The sequence below is a fragment of the Somniosus microcephalus genome, chromosome 17 (genome assembly GCF_052327205.1).
Source record: "Somniosus microcephalus isolate GS21.2 chromosome 17, FLI_Smic_1.0, whole genome shotgun sequence".
Classification (NCBI taxonomy): Eukaryota; Metazoa; Chordata; class Chondrichthyes; order Squaliformes; family Somniosidae; genus Somniosus; species Somniosus microcephalus.
This window is the reverse complement of record NC_141003.1, coordinates 86,031,714-86,055,774: the sequence shown is the minus strand read 5'-3', so window position 1 is coordinate 86,055,774 and position 24,061 is coordinate 86,031,714. Positions and strand designations below refer to the sequence as shown.

General features: G+C 47.1%; 2 protein-coding genes across 2 annotated transcripts; one reads left to right on the top strand and one right to left on the bottom strand.

The window, feature by feature from the left end:
- Positions 1-1,186: 1,186 nt before the first annotated feature.
- On the top strand, positions 1,187-23,435 carry ucmaa (upper zone of growth plate and cartilage matrix associated a). Its single transcript, XM_086010793.1, has 5 exons — positions 1,187-1,347; positions 2,095-2,160; positions 2,243-2,338; positions 12,629-12,727; positions 22,732-23,435. Exons 1-5 carry the CDS (start codon positions 1,290-1,292, stop codon positions 22,827-22,829), a joined length of 417 nt encoding a protein of 138 aa, XP_085866919.1. The 5' UTR covers positions 1,187-1,289; the 3' UTR covers positions 22,830-23,435.
- Positions 15,144-20,890, bottom strand: LOC147105901 (uncharacterized). Its single transcript, XM_086010792.1, has 3 exons — positions 17,071-20,890; positions 16,569-16,731; positions 15,144-16,409 (listed from the first exon to the last, which is right to left on the bottom strand). The coding sequence occupies exons 1-3, from the start codon at positions 17,314-17,316 to the stop codon at positions 16,141-16,143; spliced, it is 678 nt and encodes a 225-aa protein (XP_085866918.1). The 5' UTR covers positions 17,317-20,890; the 3' UTR covers positions 15,144-16,140.
- Positions 23,436-24,061: the final 626 nt, after the last annotated feature.

The window sequence follows — 24,061 nt, the reverse complement described above, 5'->3', positions numbered from 1 at the left end:
GGCAGTCCCGCCTCCAAACCCACCTCCCCAGGGCTGTCAAGATCGCCCCCAAAGTGCAGAATTACCCAAAGCTTTCACCCTTGTACACTACAAAGCTATTAAATCTATCCATAGGCTAATCGACCTGTTTACATAATGTATTTCATTTAACTCACATCAAAGATGCGAGCTGAATGATTTGGGTGTAAATCAAAGCTATTTTATTTCCTATAATAAATCTAGAACATTTTCAATAATCATCACAAATCTTGCGGGTTGTCAATGATCCTCTCTCTATCTCTGTTGAATTATCACCAGGTTGAACAATAAAAGCCCAGCACATTATCATAGAATCAGAGAACAGTACAGCACAGGAGGAGGCCATTCGGCCCATCCAGTCTGCGCCGGCTCTTTCGAAGAGCAATCCTGTCAGTCCCGCTCTTCCCCCACATCCCTGCAATTTTTTCTCCTTCAAGTATTCATCCAATTCCCTTTTGAAGGCTACTATTGAATCTGTCTCCACCGCCCTATCAGGCAGTGCATTCCAAATCCTAACCACTGGTTCTGTGCTGTGCACAGTCTCTCTGTTGGAATAGCATGGACTGGGCACGGATCCAGCTTTGCTCTGTTTTATTTTTTGCACTGCACATTAAAATATATTTAACCCCAGTCATTGATTATGAATATTCACAAATTAGCCAGAAGGACGCCTGAAGCTGCCTCTTGGTGCCGGGGTGTCCCACACGCCAGGCTGTCTGCGGGATGTGCTGGGTCTGGGTCTGGGTCTGGGACTGGGTCGTGGACTGGGTCTAGGTCTGGGATTGGGTCGGACTGGGACTGGGTCTGGATTGGGGACTGGGTCTGGGATTGGGTCTGTCTGGGTCTGGGACTGTCTGGGTCTGGGATTGGGTCGGTCTGGGTCTGCGGGATGTGCTGGGTCTGGGACTGGGACTGTCTGGGACTGGGTCTGGGTCTGGGACTGGGATTGGGTCGGTCTGGGTCTGCGGGATGTGCTGGGTCTGGGACTGGGACTGTCTGGGTCTGGGACTGTCTGGGTCTGGGACTGGGACTGTCTGGGTCTGGGACTGTCTGGGTCTGTGACTGGGTCTGGGTCTGTCTGGGTCTGTGACTGGGACTGTCTGGGTCTGGGAGGGTGAAGTGCTGATGGTTGTAGTTGGGAGCCCGGAGTCCCGCCCCTCGGTTGAAATGTCAGCAGTCTGCCCTGCTCTCTGACACATGTGGAATCTCAAACCTGCTCCTGGAGACTTCCCCAAATCAGCATTGTTCTCAGCGCAGACAACTCCGCAAAGATGAAATGGAAGCAAATCATTTTCCTTTCGTGTCTTGCAGGCGTTTTTATTCTAGCAAGTAAGTAGAGTTATTGGAATCTCTTTCTGTCTTTAACTTGCATGAAACAATGATACTTTCGGCAATGTTTTTAACCGTGGTTTTGAGTTGACTGAGAACCCTGTAAGCGGAATGATTGATAAACATTGGTGACTGCCCCAAGCGATGGGCAATCTCTCTCTGTCTCTGCCTCTGTCTGTCTCTCTCTCTCTCTGTCTCTCTCTCGCTGTCTCTCTCTCGCTCTCTCTCTGTCTCTGTCTCTCTCCTCTATCATGTTGGGGGTCCCCAATCTCCACTCGTCCCCAGACTGCAGCCAGACCTTGTTTGTGGACAGCTAACCCCTTATTTATGGGACTTTGCAGGAACACGCTACTAAAACTGAACCTTTTTTTAAAATTGCATTTCATTAAAATATAGGAATTGTTCCCCCACCTTGTGCTTCTCCGGCCAGTCAGTCGAATACCCTGTTTCCATTTAACAGGCTTTGCAGTGAAGTGAGTTTAGATGTGACAGGTGGAAGGATTGGCGGCTTCGAACTTGAAATCAGTTCTTTCCTTTAACCAACTATTGTTAATGCAACAAACTACGAAAGTCTAAAACCCAGAATGGAAGATATTCAGTCCCCATTCTCTGAGATGCAGTTCTCACTGACCTCTCCATGTACACAGGTGTAACAGAGCGTGTGTCCTGTGCTGTAAAATCACTGTCAGATATAAAGCCTTTCTGAATTACTTTAACATGTCTAATCTGTCCTTTTTTTGGGTGTAGTTCTGAAGGAAGCTGAGAGCGCCGCGGTCCGCGTGGAGAAGGACCTCAAACCAGAAGACAAGGAACGTAAGGAGCCTCTCAGCCTTGAATTAAAGTATGAGCCCTCTTCTATTCCCAGCAATGAAACCTGTCTTTGTTGCACCCGCAGGCACGAAGAGGCAAGTTTTCGTGTCTGAGGCAGACGCTTCCAACTTCTTCAAACGGCGCACCAGGCGCTCCACCAATTCCAGGGCTGAGCTGATCGGTGAGTCTGAGCTGTGTGTGTGTGTGGAACTGCCCAGAGAGACAACCTCATCCCCAGTAACTCATTAACCATCCAGTATAGTGGAAACACAGAGCGGAGCAGGAATTGATGGCTTAAATCACCTTTCTGGGTAGCAGGAAGACCTCTCTCTCTCTCTGTGTCTCCCCTGGGAGCTGAAAGGGTGTTTTTTTTGGAAACTTGGGAATAAAAGTTTCCAAAAGTTGATGACTGCCCAAAAAATAAACCCTCAACCATTCTGCGTTGCAAGTGGTGGAGTATTTTAATAGTGGTGGCACTGGAGCGTTAAGTTATAGGTAAAGGGACTCAGCGCCCAGCTGATATTTGTGGGCTCTGTTTACATTTGGTCATATTTTAAAATGCAAAAAAAAATTAAAACGTGGCGAGTGTCTATATTTATTCTCAGAAGGTGTTGCTCCTTCCAGAGACACTGGTTGGGGGGGACTCCGGCGGGCTGTTGTGGGAGGTGCAGGTCAGCCTGGTGAGATGATCAAGGCTGCAGGGTTGTCTGAGTGTGCGAAAGAGTCAGTCGGTAATCGCGGATTTTCATTCGGGTCTGTTCCAAATGCTTCCAGATAGTGGCCCCTGAAATCATAAACTTATCACCATTGGGGTTCATCAATAACTTTCTCCCCCCAACCCCTACTTCTAGCTCATCCTATACCGAGTGCGAGGGTGAGGCACTGTTATTAGGGCTGTAATTTAACAAAAACATGTCCTTTGATCGCCTGTCCTGTCAGTCAGAAGTGTTTGTGAGAATCCAGCTCTGGGAGAGAGTTCGAGCTGGGCAAGTGGAATTATACATCAGCGGGAAAGTGTATCTGACTAAATGAATGCGTTTTGCATTTCTGTTGCAAGGTTCAGCAATAATTCAAATTATGCATAAGATGTCCAAGTCTTTTTGAAATATAGCCCAAAGCTCTCAAACTCTGTATATTGGTCTGGAGTAGGATGTAAAATATAGCTCAAGTAATATATGTGTTGGCCCGTGCTGTCAAATCTATTAGTAACACAATCTGTGCACTGTGTTTATCTTGTGACATCTAGGTGGTTCCCAAGAACCTGGTGATTAGATGACACTGAATGTGAGCTTTCAAAGCCTGTAAAGAAAGAAATAGCTTTTGTATGGTACCTTTCACACCTTCAGGGTGTTCCAAAGCACTTTACAAGCGAAAGATTACTTTAAAAGTGAAGTGACTGTCATTATGTGGGAGAATGCAACAGGCGTTCTGCACACAAGGTCACACACACAGGAAATGAAGGAATAAGCAGATCATTTCCTCTGGGTGGCTTTGGTTGAGGGAGGAATGCGGGCCGGACTCTAGCAGAATTCCCTACTCTTCAAATAGTGTGCTGGGATCATTTTACATTCACTAGAGCAGGCAGACAGGGCCATCCTTTAATATCTCATCCAAATGAAGGCCCTTCCAGCCCTACAGCACACCATGAGCACTGACAGCCTAGACTATTTGCTCAATTCCATAGTGGAGCTTGAATCTATAACCTTCTGACTCAGAATCTACCACCAACTGAGACAAACAGATAATAGGAGGAATGAAAGATTGAGGGAAGTAAAGAGTTCCAAATGTGGAGACCCCAGTGATGTTTGGTGTCTGTGTGAGGGATTTTTGATTTAACAATGCTTCTTGGTGTAATGGTAACCAGACTGATTGGGCAGGAGACGCCTATTTTTGGTAGAGTTGCATTCTTAGAACCTAATTTAAATTTCAAAGCAATACCTGAGCACAGTCTTGAGGAACCGTGGGGTAGAAATTTGTCGTGGATGGTAGTGCAAAAACAGGCGGTATCACAGTGGACGCCCGTTATAGGCCCTGTCAGGTATTCAGCTCCAGTGGAACTGAATATCGGGCGGGGCGAATAGAAGTATGACACCGTCCTAGTGCGCTACTGGCAAAGACCCATTTCACCCCCCATGTGTTTTAGTAATGACTATTTCCACCTGCGTAACATCACCCGTCTCCACCCCTGCCTCAGCTCATCCGCTGCTGAAACCCTCAACCATGCCTTTGTTACCTCTAGACTTGACTATTCCAACACACTCCTGGCTGGCCTCCCACATTCCACCCTACGTAAACTTGAGGTCATCCAAAACTTGGCTGCCCGTGTCCTAACTTGCACCAAGTCCCGTTCACCCATCACCCCTGTGCTCGCTGATCTATACTGGCTCCCGGTTAAGCAACGCCTCGATTTCAAAATTCTCATCCTTGTTTTCAAATCCCTCCATGACCTCGCCCCTTGCTATCTCTGTAATCTCCTCCAGCCCCACAACAACCCCCCCCCCCGCCGAGATATCTGCGCTCCTCTAATTCTGCCCTCTTGAGAATCCCTGATTATAATCCCTCAACCATTGGTGGCCGTGCCTTCAGCTGCCTAGGCCCTAAGCTCTGGAATTCCCTGCCTAAACCTCTCCGCCTCTCTTTCCTCCTTTAAGACGCTCCTTAAAACCTGCCTCTTTGACCAAGCTTTTGGTCACCTGCCCTAATTTATCCTTATGTGGCTCAGTGTCAATTTGTTTGTCTTAAAATACTCCTGTGCAGTGCCTTGGGATGTTTTACTACGTTAAAGGTGCTATATAAATACAAGTTGTTGTTGTTGTTGATGTACAAATGGTTGTAAAACCCATCTGTTACTTAAATAATGACATTTGATTTGCTACCGAACAAGTACTAATTCCTGGGAGAATATTAAACTGATTAGGGATCCTGACTAGTTTGGCCTTTGAATTAATCTAATTCTTAACATTTGACTTTTGTGCTTTATGATCAGCAATATTGGTTTCGATTCCTTTTGAAAGTCATTCTTTCTCAGTAGGTGTGTGTTTTGATATATCGGATATATTTAGGATTTAATAAATGGTTACCATTGATTTATATTCCTTTAATTTTAAAATATTTTGTTATCCTAAAATTTAATCATTTAAAATAATTTGGACAAAAGAGCATTTTGATTCTTTATAGTAAAATGGTAGTTTTTTTTAAAGAGGCTTTTAATGTTTTTTGGTAAATGAAAGAGTAAAATGTTGCAGATGATTTGAAACTGCCAAATTCCACAAGCAAGTCAACAGACTCCACCAGGCTGCGGCTGGTCTCTGAGACCACCGGAATCTTCCATCAAGCTCCTGCCAGCCTGTAGGATTGTGTGTCCAATTCAAGTCCATGCAAGGATGTCAATAGTTCTTTCAAGTGCACTGCTGCTGTTAGTCGCTAGACACTCTCACCACCATCTGTAAGGCCAACATTAACTTTCGCGCCCATCTCCAAATTCAGAACGGTTACCATGACTATCAAATCTAATACCAGTTCACAGAAGGATGCCGCCTAACCATGTTCGGAATTCTGCCAACAACCATATGGATTCTGGCAATCATTTTTAGCCCACTGCCAACATTTATGGAGGAGGCTGGGAGTTTCTTTCAGGAGCTTACCATTACCACCCTCCACAAGACCTCTGCCAATTATTTTCACATATTCAAGGATTCTGCCAAACTCTTTGAGGTTGTCACAGCCAACTAGAACCCCCCCTCTGCTAATCCTACACGGAGCGCGGGGGTCTGAGGCACTGTTCGAGTCGGCTTTTTGAACCGTTTCATGGCTGTAAAGAGAAAATATCCATTGGTCGCCTGTCGGTCAGTCAAGATGCTACTAGAAATGTCAAATATGCCACTGCAATCCATGATGTTGCCAGCTATTTGAAATGTGCCATCAGCGTCTATAAAGATGCTAATAGTATATCCAAGGATGGTGCTACTGTCTATAGCCATTTTAATAATACCATCTCCACTGGCCATTCTGTTTCTGAAATACATTTTTCCTTCAATTTTATTGTATTCTTTAGGTTGAATGAGACCATACCTTGACCGTGACCTTGATCCTTGAACAAAAGGGTGGTGTAGGAAACCTGTTTCCAGGCTCTACCAGTGCCATTCTGTGGCTGGGTTGAATGAGGGCAGGCAGTATTGGATGGGGCAACTCATTCCTTCCTGTGGAATAGTTTCTTGCCCCTTCATAGTCAGTCTGACTAGGATATGAATGCACATTCTACATGTCTATAGTACAACCTCTGGTAGATCCAAACGCTGTCAACGAGGATGCCTCCAGGTTTCACTTTAAAATTGGGGATTGCAAACTATTGAGGTGCTTCAACAAAGCTTATTGAAAATCTTTGACATTATGCTGTGGAGGCAGCGATATTTATTTTTGTTCCATATTCCACTTGTTTGGTAAGTGCAAACTGAGAGCATGTTTTGGAGCAACAGCAATACATAATGCAGATGTAAGATTTGATAAATTTTCTTAATTGGTCGTTTTATCTCAAACCAAAATGTCTTCATAAATTACTCAAGTGAGCAACAGTTCGATTGTGGTTTTAGAGTTGGATTTTTTACAAGCTTTTTAAGTGTGCTCTTAGTTAAGTTAATAAATTGAAAATAAACAGCAAATGCTTTGACCCTGCCAAATTTCACAAGCAGGCCGATTAACTTCATAACACTGCGACCAACATCCCCGACAGCGCTGCAGAATCCACAAAGCCACTTCTACGAACCTGAGCCAATATCACCCCCGATCAGCCAATATGAATCCCTGTATGAAGGCGGCAAGACTTTGTGCGCGAGGATGCTGCCAGCCATTTTTCTTTGAGTCACCCAACTGGGCTCATGAGGATGTCAGAAGTCTGTCGAAAGATCACCGGCAACAACAAAAAAACGAAGAAAAAATTCTAAACTTCTAGGTCATTATTAGAGATCAGAATTTACTGATACAATAGGGAGACAAGCGAATTAGCAACAATGGGAGGGGAAGATGAAAGGCTGGAATCAGAGGAGTAAAGAATATGAACTAGGAGGAAAGTTTTAAAAACATTTTAACTAGTCAAAGATGGGAATTAAAAATATTAGGAATAAATTCAACGTTGCTGAAATAAAATATTTGAATGTGATTCATGGGAGCAGAGAATTTGGGCAATTTAACACCCTTATATTGATGAATAAAGGGAAAATTGTATTAAAAACGTAAATAAATTGTCTCAAACATTTAAATAGGCCCCTAAGAAAAAATACAAACAACAGCTGCCACTTAGGTAGCACCTTCAATGCAACAAAATGTCCCAAAGCATCATATAAATACGAGAGGAGATTGGACACTGAATTGTGCACAGTTTTGGTCTCCTTACCTAAGGAAGGATATACTTGCCATAGAGGGAGTGCAACGAAGGTTCACCAGACTGGTTCCTGGGATATGGGGATTGTCCTATGAGGAGAGATTGAGTAGACTAGGCCTATATTCTCTAGAGTTTAGAAGAATGAGAGATGGTCTCATTGAAACATACAAAATTCTTAGAGCTTGACAGGGTAGATGCCGGGAGGATGTTTCCCCTGGCTGGGGAGTCGAGAACCAGGGGTCACAGTCTCAGAATAAGGGGTCAGCCATTTAGGACTGAGATGAGGAGAAATTTCTTCACTCAGGGTGGTGAATCTTTGGAATTCTCTACCCCAAAGGGCTGTGGAGGCTCAGTCGTTGAGTATATTCAAGGCTGAGATCGATAGATTTTTGGACTCTAGGGGAATCAAGGGATATGGAGATCAGGCGGGAAAGTGGAGATGAGGTCAAAGATCAGCTATGATTTTATTGAATGGCGGAGCAGGCTCGAGGGGCCGAATGGCCGACTCCTACTCCTAATTCTTATGTGCTTATAGAAGTTTGGAAGGAGGTTTTATTGGAAGTAACTGAAGATATAATTGAAGAGGAGGATTTTGAGAAACTTTTGAAAATGGAGCCAGGCAGAGGTCTCCGGAAGGGCACTGTAGAGCACTGGGTGTTATGACTAAAAGCAATGGCTAATTAGAGGGTGGGGAAGACAGAAGGTCAGAATCAGGAGAAAATAAATTCCTAGAAAAGACTTAACAACATTCTAAATACAGGAACTGAAAATATTAGGAATAAATTATACATTTCTCTGGCATCCATCTTTGAATTAGATGTTAACTTTCATGGAGAATTTGTGCATAAAATGATAAGATAAATGGTAAAAAAGCATTGATTTTACTGTGCTTTATGTACTTTTTTCATAACTTGTACTTTTTTCATAACTTTTACTTTCTATTGATTTTGCAATAAATTTTTGTATGTGTAAGTTTCCCAGCTCAAAATGAAAATTGTGTTGCTTAATTTAAAAGCTCATCATCTTGGTTAAAGATACATAAAACCAACTTTAAGTTAACTTTAGCAGTCGAAATAAATTACTTTAATTCACTACAACAAAAGAATGTCATACCTTGGAACACGGGAACAGGAGGAGACCATTCAGCCCCTCGAGCCTGTTCCGCCATTCAGTGAGATTATGGCTGATCTGCGACCTAACACCATCTACCCGCCTTTGCCCCATATCCCTTAATACCTTTGGTTAACAAAAATCTATCACAGATTTAAAATTTCTGTGGCCGTGGACGTGAATCCAGGATGGTTTGTTGCCTCCCTGGTGCCAGGGTCAAGGATGTCACTGAGCGGCTGCAGGGCATTCTGGAGGGGGAGGGTGAACAGCCAGTGGTCGTGGTCCACATTGGTACCAACGACATAGGTAAAAAGAGGGATGAGGTCCTGCAGCAAGAATTTAGGGAGCTAGGTGAAGGATTAAAGAGCAGGACCTCAAGGGTTGTAATCTCTGGATTACTCCCGGTGCCACGTGCTAGTAAGTATAGAAATAGGAAGATAGAACAGATGAATGCGTGGCTAAAGGGATGGTGCAGGGGGGAGGGCTTTAGTTTCCTGGATCACTGGGTCTGCTTCTGGGAAAGGTGGGACTTGTACAAGTCGGACGGTTTACACCTGAACCAGAGGGGAACCAATATCCTTGCGGGGAGGTTTGCTAGCACTGCTGGGGGGGGTTTAAACTAACTTGGCAGGGGGATGGGGTACAGAGTGGAGCTATAGTAGGGGGTGATTTACAGCCAAATACAGAGGGAAAAACAAGTCAGCTGGGAAGGCAAAGCAAATATGTGAAGGCAAAAGAGAATATGGCAGGGCTGGAAGGCAGTTATTTTAATGCAAGGAGTCTTGCAAATAAGGTGGATGAACTGAAGTTGTTGTTGAACACATGGGAGTACGATATTGTTGCTATCACGGAGACATGGTTGAGGGAGGGTCAGGACTGGCAGCTCAATATTCCGGGGTATAGAATCTTCAGGCGAGACAGAGGGGGGTGTAAAAGGGGAGGGGGTGTTGCAATATTAATTAAGGAGTCAATTACTGCTGTAAGGAGGGATGATATATTAGCGGGTTCCTCTAATGAGGCCATATGGGTAGAACTTAAAAACAAAAAGGGGGCAAGCACTTTGCTGGGAGTGTACTATAGGCCCCCAAACAGTCAGGGGGAGATAGAGGAACAGATATGTAGGCAAATCTCAGAAAAGTGCGAAAATAATAGGGTAATAATAGTGGGGGATTTCAACTTCCCCAATATAAATTGGGATAGTCAGAGTGTGAAAGGCTTAGAGGGTGCAGAATTCTTAAAGTGCATCCAGGAGAGCTTTTTGAGCCAACATGTAGAAAGTCCTACAAGAGAGGGGGCGGTACTGGACCTAATTCTGGGGAATGTAGCCGGGCAAGTGGTGGAAGTGTCAGTAGGAGAGCATTTTGGCGACAGTGACCACAATTCGGTGAGATTTAAGGTGGTCATGGAAAAAGACAAAGACGGCCCGGAAATAAGGGTTCTAAATTGGGGGAAGGCCGATTTTAATATGATAAGGCAGGATCTGGCCAAATTGGACTGGGAGCAGCTACTTATAGGAAAATCCGCATCAAAACAGTGGGAGACTTTCAGAAGGGAAATAGAGAGAGTACAACGCCAACATGTTCCTGTAAAGGTCAAGGGTGGGACCAACAAGCAAAGGGAACCTTGGATGACAAGGGATATACAAAAATGCATTAGAAATAAAAGGGGGGCTTTTGGCAGTTACAAAAGACTAAAGACGGAAGAAGCCCTAGAGGAGTATAAAAAATGCAGGGGCATACTTAAAAAAGAAATTAGGAGGGCGAGGAGGGGCCATGAAATAACACTGGCGAGCAAAATAAAGGAAAATCCTAAGATGTTTTATAAGTATATTAAGGGCAAGAGGATAACCAGGGAAAGGGTAGGGCCCATTAGGGACCAAAGTGGCAATCTGTGTGTAGAGCCAGATGATGTAGGCGGGGTTTTAAATGAATTTTTTGCATCTGTGTTCACTATGGAGAAAGACGATGCAGACATAGAAATCGGGCAAGGGGGCTGTGACATACTTGAACATATTAGCATCGAGAGGGAGGAGGTGCTAGCGGTTTTAGCAGGCCAAAAAGTGGATAAATCCCCAGGCCCAGACGAGATGTATCCCAGGCTGCTGTGGGAGGCAAAGGAGGAGATTGCAGGGGCTCTGACACAAATTTTCAGAACCTCTCTGGCCACAGGGGATGTACCAGAGGACTGGAGAACAGCTAACGTAGTACCATTATTCAAGAAGGGTAGCAGGGATAAACCAGGGAATTACAGGCCAGTGAGCCTAACATCTGTGGTAGGGAAATTATTGGAAAAAATTCTGAGGGACAAAATTAGTCTCCACTTGGAGAGGCAAGGATTAATCGGGGATAGTCAGCATGGCTTTGTCAAGGGTAAATCATGTCTGACAAATCTGATTGAATTTTTCGAGGGGGTGACTAGGGGGGTGGATGAGGGAAATGCTGTGGATGTGGTTTACATGGACTTCAGTAAAGCTTTTGACAAAGTCCCGCATAGGAGACTGGTCAAGAAGGTAAGAGCCCATGGGATCCAGGGTGCCTTGGCGCGTTGGATCCTAAACTGGCTGAGTGGCAGGAGGCAGAGGGTGATGGTCGAAGGTTGCTTTTGTGACTGGAAGCCTGTGTCCAGTGGGGTACCTCAGGGATCGGTGCTGGGTCCCTTGTTGTTTGTGATCTACATAAATGATTTGGATGAGAATGTAAAAGGTATGATCAGTAAGTTCGCAGATGACACGAAAATTGGTGGGGTGGTAAATTGTGAGGAGGAAAGCCTCAGGCTACAGGACGATATAAACGGGTTGGTCAGATGGGCGGAAAAGTGGCAAATGGAATTTAACCCTGAAAAGTGCGAGGTGATGCATTTTGGACGGACAAATAAGGCAAGGGAATACACAATGAGTGGTAGGACCCTAGGAAGTACAGAGGGTCAGAGGGACCTTGGTGTACATGTACATAGATCCCTGAAGGCAGCGGAACAGGTAGATAAGGTGGTTAAAAAGGCATATGGGATACTTGCCTTCATTAGCCGAGGCATAGAATATAAGAGCAGGGAGGTTATGATGGAACTGTACAAAACGCTGGTGAGGCCACAGCTGGAGTACTGTGTGCAGTTCTGGTCGCCTCACTATAGGAAGGATGTGATTGCTTTGGAGAGGGTGCAGAGAAGATTCACCAGGATGTTACCTGGGATGGAGCGCCTCAGCTATGAAGAGAGGCTGGACAGGCTGGGGTTGTTTTCCTTGGAGCAAAGAAGGCTGAGGGGGGACCTGATTGAGGTGTACAAAATGATGAGGGGCATAGATAGGGTAGACAAAGAGGAACTTTTCCCCTTAGTAGGGGGGTCAATAACAAGGGGGCATAGATTCAGGGTAAGGGGCAGGAGATTTAGAGGGGATTTGAGGAGGAACTTTTTCACCCAGAGGGTGGTTGGAATGTGGAACTCAATGCCTGAAAGGGTGGTAGAGGCAGGAACCCTCACAAGATTCAAGAAGCATTTGGATGAGCACTTGAAATGCCATTGCATACAAGGCTATGGACCAAATGCTGGAAAATGGGATTAGACTGGACAGGGATGGATGGGCGGCGCAGACACGATGGGCCGAAGGGCCTCTTTCTGTGCTGTAAAACTCTATGACTCTATGACTCTATCTAATTGATCTAGCATCAATTGCCGTTTGAGGAAGAGAGTTCCAAACTTCTACCACCCTTTGTGTGTAGAAGTGTTTCCTAATTTCACTCCTGAAAGGTCTGGCTCTAATTTTTAGACTACGCCCCCGAGTCCTAGACTCCCCAACCAGCGGAAATAGTTTCTCTGTATCTACTCCCCTTAATATCCTGAAAACTTCGATCAAATCACCCCTTCACCTTCTAAATTCTACCTTGCTTAAAAACAATGGTTAGATAGTGATTGCAACAATTTACATTGGAAATGTGCGCAGTGGCAATGACACGGAACTCAAAACATGTTAAAAAATAATCTTTCCTGCAGCTGAAAACAGACAAAGGCTTGCAGCCGATGAACGGAGGAAGGAATATCATGAGGAGCAGTTCAATGAATGGGAGAACTTTGTAGAAGAGGAACAAGATGGTAAGGAGTCAGAGAAAATGCATCTCGGTGATAAATAAAATTGGAATGCATTCAAGGTGAAGTAAGAGACCTGTTTATATTTTTTTAAATGGACAATTCTTAACACACTATTGTTATTTTTCTTTTACCCTTTTTTATGCTGTACTATTCTCCAGCCCTGATTTTGGACAGTCAGACTGCTCCCACTGTGTAACTGGCTGCTAGAAAGCATGCGAGATTGGCCTGCGCTGAGTTTCTGTTTGATTTTCCTTTCTTACCTGTGTGGAGGGAACCTCACCTGATCACCGGCTTCCCCATTTTAAAATGCGACTCACCGTGAATTTACCTTTGACCGCTCCACAGTCGTTTGTGCACCAGCCTATTGTCCAACTGTGGCGCTCTGCTGAAAACAAACTCTGCTGAATTAACAAGGGCCTGTAATTAGCAGTCAGCAGCGAAGCGAAGGCACTCGCCGCTGGCCCCCGAAGGAAGCTTCCCACAAAGGTCTCGCGATCTCTGGTGAGAAGTTCAGCTTTTCCGACCTTCGGTTGAGACCAGCATGAGTTAATGGGGAATCCCTAACGCGAGCTGCTGTGACGTCAACAAGCTGTCTAAGCAGCCAATCACAATGTAAAATTCTCACAGACCGAGAACCAGGAAGCTCCTTTGGGCTGGATTTTCAGTTGCTTGCGCCAGCAGTTAGCGCCTTAAGAGAAGTGAATTTCGGGCGCTATGCGTGTAGCGCCCGGGCGCAGCGCAGTTTGCGCCTCGCCCCAAATTAAGTTGGCCGTTAGCGCCGGCGCAAAGTTTAGCGCCCGCCCGGATGCGCGCGCAGAAAATGACGTCACATCCTCGTGCAACGCCCTTTGGCCGCCCCGATTCCAAACTTCAGTCGGACCGCCCCATTGTGCGGCTGGCGGCCAGAGCGTTTGAAAAAAGGAACGCAACACAACCAGCGCGGGCCCCGGGGGGCGCAAATTAAAGGGGACTACCCTCCAGTATAAAGCCCAGCCATTTTTCAGCAAACACTCTTGTGCAACGCATTTCTGGACACACAACAAGGAGGCTAGCTAACTGGTTTCAAGCAGCAACAGCTCAGGTATTTTTGGACTCAGGCCAGAGCGCTGCAAGTGGCCTTTTGGAAATTTGACTGTTTGCCAGGATTTGATGGGGGTTGCATGGGGTGCCAACGCGGAGCTGCAGCGCCATGTCCGTAGGGCTCACAGACGCATTGTGAGAGGGGCAGCCCTGGCTAGAGGCAGAGGGGGCTACAGGCGTCGGCCACGTAGGCCTTACCCAGTCAGGCTATACCGCCAGCAGCGCTCCTACCTCAACATGACTGATGCGCGATGTGTTAGAAGGCTCCGATTCCGAAAGGAGGTGGTTGCAGAGATCTGCCACCTGCTTCGCAGAGATTTGCGTCCAAAGCTCAGGTGCAGGACGTCTCTGTCGGTGGAAGTGAAGGTGACGGTAGCATTGAACTTCTATGCCACCGGCTCCTTCCAATCCGCTGCTGGGGACATAGCAAACATCTCCCAGTACGGCGCGCATCGCTGCATCCGCCAGGTGACCGAAGCACTGTTCAGAAGGAGAAGCCAATTCATCTCCTTCCCCATGGCCCTGCAGAGCCAGCATCAGCGCGCCTTGGGATTTGCAAGACTCGGGGACTTCCCCTTGGTGCAGGGCGCCATTGACTGTACGCATGTGGCTTTGCGGGCCCCTCTGGAGCATGGCGAGCAGTATCGCAACAGGAAGGGCTACCATTCTCTGAATGTGCAGCTGGTGTGTGACCATAAGCAGCGCATCATGGCTGTCAATGCCAGTCCCAGGCAGCAGCCACGATGCGTTTATCCTGCGGCAGAGTACTGTGCATGACATGTTCGAGGCACAGCCTCCCCCAAGAGGATGGCTACTCGGGGACAAAGGCTATCCTTTGTGTACCTGGCTCATGACCCCGCTCCGCGCGCCCAGGACCGCTGCTGAAGAGGCCTACAACGAGAGCCATCAAACCACCCGCAACATCATCGAGCAAACTATTGGGGTCCTCAAGCAGCGGTTCCGCTGCCTTGATCGCTCCGGAGGAGCTCTGCAGTATTCGCCGGACCAGGTCTCCCAATTTGTGGTAGTTTGCTGCATGCTACACAACCTGGCTATCCGCAGGACTCAGGCACTGCCACCTGACGTTGGACCAGCACCTCAGGAGGAGGAGCATGAGGAGGAGGAGGAGGAGGAGCAGGAGTACGTTCCCAGGAGGGAGCGACCAGGGCCAAGGGCCGCGCGACGCCACCTTATTACACGTTACTTCTAAGCCCCGTCAGGGAATGCCTTGTGGCCATGAGGGAAGATGAATGCAGCCGCTCCGCAAGCACTCAGCCGGCGAAGCCACCAAACACTAACAAGAACAACCATGGAGACTGTATGAATAAAGATAATTATTTATTACACAAAAATGAAAACCCCTTCCCACATGAATCCCCAAAAACAATCAACGGGCCCCACAAAAGACTCACTCCCACAAGCTGGGGAGGAGTAACTCCACATTTGTACAAACCTGGCCTCAACCTCGGCCTTAACACAAAAAATAAGCCCACGAACCAAACAACCATGGGCAAAAGAAAGATGGCCACCGCCATATAAAACGAAAGCTGGCCACACCCTCTACTGAGTGGCCCGCGAGGGCGAGACCTTGTCCAGCCTTTTGCCTCCCCTGCCCGGCCTGCTGCTCCTTCGCAAGCTCTGCCCAGTGGCTGCTGCGAGGCTGGGGGAAGGCGCCTGAGGCTCAGATGTCCTTCCGCCAGATGCCGCTGGGGGGGGGGCGGCCTACACGGCCTTTGGGCCTCGAGGGGCCGGCTGCTGAGTGGCGCACCTGAGCCTGGCCAACATCAGCTCCAGCCGCTTGCCCTTGACGCCCCAGTGGGGGAGTGGCGGCGACGGATGGCGCAATGTGGGCAAGCTGGCGTCTGGGATGCGCTGGCTGGTGCTGTGGCGCGCTGGCACTCGGCCGGGCCCGCACTGCAGGATCCGCAACAATCAGCCGAGGGGCGGCTCGCTGGGATGCTCCAGCGCGGCGGCTGCCCTGGCGATGCCTGCCTGAGACAGCGCGTGTGGCAGCAGTGAGTGCCCCTGTTGTCCTGGTGTGCGCCCGCATCACACCCGCCAGGGTCTTGACGGCATCAGTGAGCATGCGGCCACTCGCGGCAGTTGATGCCCCGAACTCGCGCACACTGGTCACCAGCGACTCGATGGCCTCAGGCATGCGCCCCACCACGCTCATGAGCTCCGTGTGGCGCCGGTCCGAATCCTCAGCCATCTTGTCCAGCTTCCGCGCCTCCTCCAAGGTGAAGGTGTCCGGACTGGAGTCGGGACTCTCCCGCTGGGGAGCAGGGGACCGAACTAGGGGAACCTTGCCACGTTGGTGGCGGCGAGTGTCCCGATCAACTGCACTCCCCTCTGATCCTTCCCCCCTTTGGGGGGGAAGGCCGCGGCCCACGCGCAGGGCTCCTGGGTGGCTGGACGCCACTGGTCCCAGAAGCTGCAATCCCCTGCGACAGTTGGTCCAGGCACTCATCCAGTGAGGACGTGTCAATCATTTCATCCTCTCCTGCGGGACCTGAGTGTTCCCCTGATGGTCCGGCTTGCTCTTGCTCCTCCTCCTGCTCGGAGGGGCTGTCACTGGCAGCTTCAGGGTCCTGGTCGTCACCAGCTGAAAGCAGGAATGCACAAGAGTAGCTTCAGAGTGAGGAGACGGCGTCAGCGAGGGAGTTAGGACTGGTGGCATTCAGCGCATTGGTGGGACAGTGGCAAAGGAGGTAGCTCGGATGCGCAAGTGCGACGCGAGAGGGCCAAAAGGCGAGGTCCTTACCATTGCCGGGCAGTGGAGGGTCGGCTACTCCGCACGCTGTGGGCACGATCAGCCGGGCTCCCATGAGCCCACACACGCGCTCCTCCAGGCGAGTGAGCTTCTGCAGCTTGGCGCGGCCTCCCCTGGTCCTGGCACGGGCCTGGCGATTATAGGCAACTTTAGCCTGCAAGAGAAAGGACGGGCTGTAAGTACGGAGTGTAGCCCTGATGTAGTGTGCACTGCCTCCCATGGTGGAATAGCTTGGCCAGAGTGTAGCCCTGATGTAGTGTGCACTGCCTCCCATGGTGGAATAGCTTGGCCAGAGTGTAGCCCTGATGTAGTGTGCACTGCCTCCCATAGTGGAATAGCTTGGCCAGAGTGTAGAGTGCAGAATGGGCAATTGATGCTCATGACTGTCCCAAAGCTGCTGGCTGAGGGCTGGCCAATAGGACTTTCAGCTCCCTTTGCCCATCATGTCAGGTGTACATGCAAGAATGAGGAGGAGACTGGAAAGGGTACTCACCCTGACAATCCTGGTCAGGTCGTTGTATTTTTTACGACATTGTTTGTGGGTCCTGGGGGCATCGCCGGTGAACGTCACCCTGTTGGCGATCTGCTTCCAGGCTCTGGTGTATTCTTGGTGGTTCGGATTCCTCCCAGTCTCTGGGAACAAGATCCTGCGCCTCTTCGCCAGAGCTGTCACCATTATTTCCAGATCACCCTCTGAGAAGCGCAGGGCACGCTCACGGGCCTTCTCTGGCGTTGCCATGACTCCCTGGGGCTGAGCAGCAGTGTTGAGGCCTCTTTGCAAAGCTGCAGTGTGCAGGGCGTGGCAGCAGACCAAATCGTCCCTTCCCCCTTTAAGAGCTGGTCGGCGCCACGGGGTCTGCTGTCAATCAAAAAATGACCGCACCTGCGCTGCGCCCCGCCTCGGCGCTATCCCTCTGCACCGCCGGCTTAGCGCCTAAAGATAGTAGTGGAACGCCTCTTTTAGCGCTCCACCAACCTCTTAGGGCGAAGCCACTGAATTTCCGGCAAGGGGGCGCAACTTTGGGGCGGGCGCTAACTTCGGGCGGGCGCTAACGTTAGTGCCCCAAAACTGGCTATACTGAAATTCTAGGCCTTTGAGTCTAACATTAAAACATTTTTTAGAGAGCCAAAACAAAGATTGGGGCTCTCACATGGGGAAAAGGTAAACCTGAAATAAAGATGCAGAAACTTAAAACATTTAAATAAAAATGTTCTTAAAAATTGTAATTTTTATTAAATGAATAAATTTGACACTGCACAAAATTAAAATTAGTTTTTAAGGGCCATATCCTTTGTTTAGCAGTCAATACGCTGTTAAAACCCCAGTTACACCGAATCCAACAAGGTCTAACTTTTAATGGGGTTTTAACAGCGATATTACTGTGAAAAAGCCCAAGATTTCACCAGTTTCCCTGATTACACTGATTGCTGGGTTGGTGGGGGTGGGGGCGGGTCCACAGCGCAGCCAGTGTCAGAGCAGTGAATGACTGACTGCAACTTCAGGATTTCCACGTTAGGATGTGCATGCGCTACATCCTGAAGTTGCGGTCAGTTTCAAAGGGGTAATAACGCTTTTATTACACAAATTCCAGTCCAAGGTCTTTCAACATACAGTTGTCAAATTTACAGACAATTGGCAGCAAAATAGACAGTGCTAAACTGGTTCTACTTGTGTGATTTCCCACACTGTGAATTTATGATTTAATCTGAGGAAAGACCAAAATACATCCCGATAGAGAATAATACCCAACAAGCTAACCTTTCGGAGCACGGCGGGTAGGAGCCTGGGATGACAGAAAATTGAAAATCTGGGTAAAAGGACAAACACGAGTTGACCAATATCAGTTATACAGGGTATTGGTGAGGCCACACCTGGAATACTGCGTGCAGTTTTGGTTTCCATATTTAAGATATACTTGCTCTCGAGGCGGTTCAGAGAAGGTTCACTCGGTTGATTCCGGAGATGAGGGGGTTGACGTATGAGGAAAGGTTGAGTAGGTTGGGACTCTACTCATTGGAGTTCAGAAGAATGAGAGGCGATCTGATCGAAACATATAAGATTGTGAGGGGGCTTGATCGGGTGGATGCGGTGAGGATGTTTCCACTGATGGGTGAGACTAGAACTAGGGGGCATAATCTAAGAATAAGGGGCTGCCCTTTCAAAACTGAGATGAGGAGAAACTTCTTCACTCAGAGGGTAGTAAATCTATGGAATTTGCTACCCCAGAGAGCTGCAGAAGCTGCAACATTAAATAAATTGAAAATGGAGATAGACAGTTTCCTAGCAGATAAGGGAATTAGGGGTTACGGGGAGAGGGCAGGGAAGTGGACGTGAGTCTAGATTTGGATCAGCCATGATCCTATTGAATGGCGGAGCAGGCCCGAGGGGCCGTATGGCCTACTCCTGCTCCTACTTCTTATCCCTCTAACGGAGCAATGCTAAAGATTTGTATTTAGAAATTGGGAATGTTCAGTTAGTGTTGTGCACTTCAGGCCGATGGGTTGAAAGTCTTTTTTGCCTGCTAGATGTAAAGATCCTTCATGAAATGTGTTTGAGCAATTGCAAGCTTGTGTCTAGTGTGCGTGAGCTTGCCGCATAAAACTGCACCTAATTTGGCACTAAATTGGCACCATCGCTTGGAGAGATGGCTGATGTGAGAAATGGGAAAATGTCACACTGGTGCGATGCTTTTCTGAGCTTAGGACTGAGGCACATTGTTGACGTAGAGCAGCAGGAGCTTTATTCCACATCTAACCATGCTATAGCAGACTTGGGAGCGCTTGAAGCTGCTACTGAATGACTGAAATGGGAAGTATCCCATTCTGAACACTAATAGTCTTCAACCTGATGATCACAGAAGAGTCACAAAAAATGATTTATATTTCTGTAGGTAACATCTTTCTTTCCTCATTCTCATAAATATATTGGCATAGAAATTGGTTTGCGCTGGCCTGCCGAAAGTATATGGAGAACAAATAAATTAGAATGAGATGACATCAGTTTCACATCGGAAGTTGCACACGACTTGCATTTATATAGCGCCTTTAACCTAGTAAAAAGTCCCAAGGCAAAACAAAATTTGACACTCAGCCACATAAGGAGATATTAGGACAGGTAAGAGGTAGGTTTTAACACGCTTCTTTAAGGGGAGAAAGAGATGGAGAGCTTTAGAGAAAGAATTCCAGAGCTTAGGGCCGAGGCAGCTGAAGGCACAACCGTCAATGGTGGAGTGTTGAAAATCAGGGATGCGCAAGAGACCAGAATTGGAGGAGTCCAGAGATCTCGGAGGGTTGTAGAGCTGGAGGAGGTTACAGAGATAGGAATGGGCGAGGCCATGGAGGGATTTGAAAACAAGGGTGAGAATTTTAAAATTGAGGTGTCGCTGGACCGGTAGCCAATGTAGGTCAGCGAGCACAGAGGTAATGGGTGAACAGGACTTGGACAGCAGAGGTTTAGTTGACCTCAAGTTTATGAAGAGTGCGACATGGGAGGCTGGCCAGGAGAGCATTGGAATATTCTGATGATGGGTCCCAGACCTGAAATGTTAAGTCTGTTTCTTTCTCCACGGATGCTGCCTGGCCTGCTGAGTATTTCCAGCATTTTCTGTTGTTATTTCAGATTTCCAGCATCCGCAGTATTTTGCTATTGTATTCGAGCATTGGAATAGTTGAGTCCAGATGTAACAAAGGCATGGATGAGGGTTTCAGCAGTAGACTAGCTGAGCCAGGGGTGGAGACATACAATGTTATGGAGGTGGGAATAGGTGGCCTTGGTGATGGAGAGGATAACCGGGTCAGAAGCTCAGCTCAGGGTCCAAGAGGACACCAATAACACAGCGCTCTGTTGTTATTGTGAAATAAGGTTTGCAGGACTGATACAATCTGCAGCTACCAATGCTGATTGTTTAGTGAATATAACCAGTTTGTAAGGAGCGTAGAGCAACTTATTTTCTGACCAGTGATCTTGCTCAGGCCAACATCCCCAGCATCGAAGCCCTGACCACGCTCGATCAGCTCCGATGGACGGGTCACATTGTCCGCATGCCCGATACGAGACTCCCAAAACAAGCGCTCTACTCGGAGCTCCGACACGGCAAGATAGCCCCAGGTGGGCAGAGGAAACGCTTCAAGGACACCCTCAAAGCCTCCTTGAAAAAGTGTAACATCCCCACCGACACCTGGGAATCCCTGGTCCAAGACCGCACAAAGTGGAGAAGCATCCGAGAAGGTGCCGAACACCTCGAGTCTCTTCGCCGGGAGCAAGCGGAAGCCAAGCGCAGGCAGCGCACGTCAACCCAAGCACCCCACCCACCACTGTCTGCCCCACCTGTGACAGAGACTGTAGGTCCCGCATTGGACTCATCAGTCACCTGAGAACTCATTTTTAATGTGGAAGCAAGTCATCCTCGGTTCCGAGGGACTGCCTAAGAAGATGATGATTTTCTGACCACAGAACTTTAATTTCTTTTACTGAAATCTATGATAGAATAAAATGTAAAAAAAAATCTAAATTTTAATTTATTTTAAAGCATTAGGTGTTCTGAATTATACCACAGGTTTAAGGACATTAACCATGTATCAGTATTAAAAGGGTTTATGGAAGATTTGAGGCTTTAATAGTGAAGGGGTTCTCTAGATGTCACACACTGTGAGATGGAAGTTTATATAGGCATTAGGACCATGAAGTGATGTCCTATCCTTCAAACATACTCACAACCAACATTCCTGATAAGCTGTGCGGCCATGCAGCAGTCTGGAGGTCCCGCGCAGACCGCTCACTGGCTTTTCAATGGAAGTAACTGCGCATGCGTGAAAATTTGAATGGGCCGCGCAGCCCGTTATAGGGCCCGCGTACAAAAAAAAGACAGGGAACATTGCTCACAATCGTTATTTTATGTAATATTTATCACCCATCTTGCTCTGCAGTTACATGTCTGGGAGTTAGAAACATTTCTTTAAACAGCACATAATTTCAAACTGTTATCGGAAGAGGCAGGCATATTAATTACAACTGCATTCTTCCATTATCAAAAAACTCTCAATGTGACTCCAAGTTTTTAATGACCGATGTCATCTTCATCTTGGACTCGGATACAATCCACTTCAGTAATGGAATACAGTGCTGTGATGTTTTATCCACTTGCTCACAAACGTAATGCCAACTTGCAACATTGCACTACCATCAAAACCCCAGGAGGTGACATTGGGACAGGATGCAGAACTCCATCTCTTGGAAGCAGTTAAACGATTTCACTTTCAGCGATGGTGCGAAAGTTTCTGACAGACATTGAACATAGAAGATAGGAGCAGGAGTAGGCCACAAGTTCACCACTCTCTGGGTGAAGAAATTCCTCCTCATCTCTGTCCTAAATGGCTTACCCCTTATCCTTAGACTGTGACCCCTGGTTCTGGACTCCCCCGCCATCGGGAACATCCTTCCTGCATCTAGTCTGTCTTTCTAGCCCTGTTAGAATTTTATAAGTTTCAATGAGATCCCCTCATTCTTCTAAACTCCAGCGAATATAAGCCTAATCGACCCAATCTCTCCTCATATGTCATTCCTGCCATCCCAGGTATCAGTCTGGGGAATCTTCGCTACACTCCCTCCATGGCAAGAACATCCTTCCTCAGATAAGGCGACCAAAACTGCACACAATACTCAAGGTGTGGTCTCACCAAGGCCCTGTACAACTGCAGCAAGACATCCTTGTTACTGTACTCGAATGCTCTCGCTACGAAGGCCAACATACCATTTGCCGCCTTAACCGCCTGCTGCACCTGCATGCTTACCTGCAGCGACTGGTGCACAAGGACACCCACCCAGGTCTCGTTGCACTTCCCTTCTCCCAATCTATTGCCGTTCAGATAATAATCTGCCTTCCTGTTTTTGCCACCTTCAAATTTCCGCGGTTATTTCCATTGAAAAGCCGGTGGGTGGCCTGTGCGGGACATACATTGTTTCGGCCCAGTGAATGTACCAGGTGTGGTGCTGGTGCCTTTAACTTGCCAACTCAAGAGCTTACTCTAAGAACACAGTAACACAGTCTGTGCAAGAGCAGATCTGCTTTGCGACGGTAATCGAAATATTCCTTCTCTTTAGGTATCTGATTAACAATTTCAATCTAATCCTTTTCTTCTCCTAATTATTCCATAGAACAATATGAAAGGAATCGCGAAAAGGTTGAGTCGTGGCGTCAATGGCACTATGATGGGCTCTACCCTCCATACCAGTACAACCGCCACGTTTATTAAAAGAAAACAGTGAGCTAGTTTGTTTAGTCAGAGCTGAAAATGCGTATTATGATATAAAGCGACACTGTGTACAGATTGGGTACATCCAACATAGATATGGTGTTCTACAATACCATTAAAGTTCTCTTCAAAGTGGCAATATAAGCATGAAGAATCAAACTTACGTTTTTGGTTTATTGCGTACAGCTTCTATAGGGCATAGCTTTGAAAATACAGTATAGCTATCTTTCCATTTTTAATAAGTTCAGAAATATGAAGTACTGTTTCATTAAAAAAAACCTTTAACATTTTGTTGTGAAGAGAAATAATAAAGATGCATGTGGCAGTCTTCCATAACTAACAGGTACGCACAGAATACCAGGGTGCTGAGAAACAGCCAGAAGTTTCGGGCGGTTAAAAATCTTTTCCCTTAGGGTAGGGTAGATTTAAACTAAGAATCCATGTCTTGAAAGATGATAAGACGCTTGAAACATTGCCATTTTCTCTTGAAATATGTGTGCTGTATAGTTTCCCTTTTCCTATATTACTTTTCTTTGTATACTTAAGCTGTACTACAACTGCATGTAGGATATAAAAACTCAACAGAATAAATATTTTTAACCCCAATGTTTTTGTTGGTACAGAATTTGTCAGAAGTTTAACTGAAATATTAACCCATTTGTGTCATGCTCCACAACTGGTGATGGAAGTCAACACTGATGAGGGCAAATGTGCTGGTTTTCTTAAAGCTAACTGTAGTTATAATTTAAAAAAAAGTCAGTTTATCTCATTAATCTATGAAACTTGCATATTGTCAAATCTACATATATGGAACCCCAATAAATTCTAATATTGACCCAGAAATTCGGGTCGGGGGCTTCCCGCGGGTGCAAGCCCCCGACCTGCACTTACCTAGCGCGCCGGCCGTTGAGCTGTGGGCCCCCATGGGATTCCGATCCTGTTCCAACTGCCGGCGCACAGTGCTTGCGTATCCCAGGGGCGCAGTTAGTTCGAAGCGTCCCCTGGGATCACGTGGGCCATGGAGAGCCAATCGGAGCAGGGAATGCTTCATTCATAAGTTTGACAGGAAGAGCTGTCAAACCTATAAATACTATAAGCCCAAAAACATCACTAAAACTTCAAATAAATCACATTTTTAAAATAACTATAAATTACATGAAATAACTATTTTAAACATTAATTTAAACTTTTGAAAAAATTAATTACATTTTCTAACGGGGCTAAAAATAAAC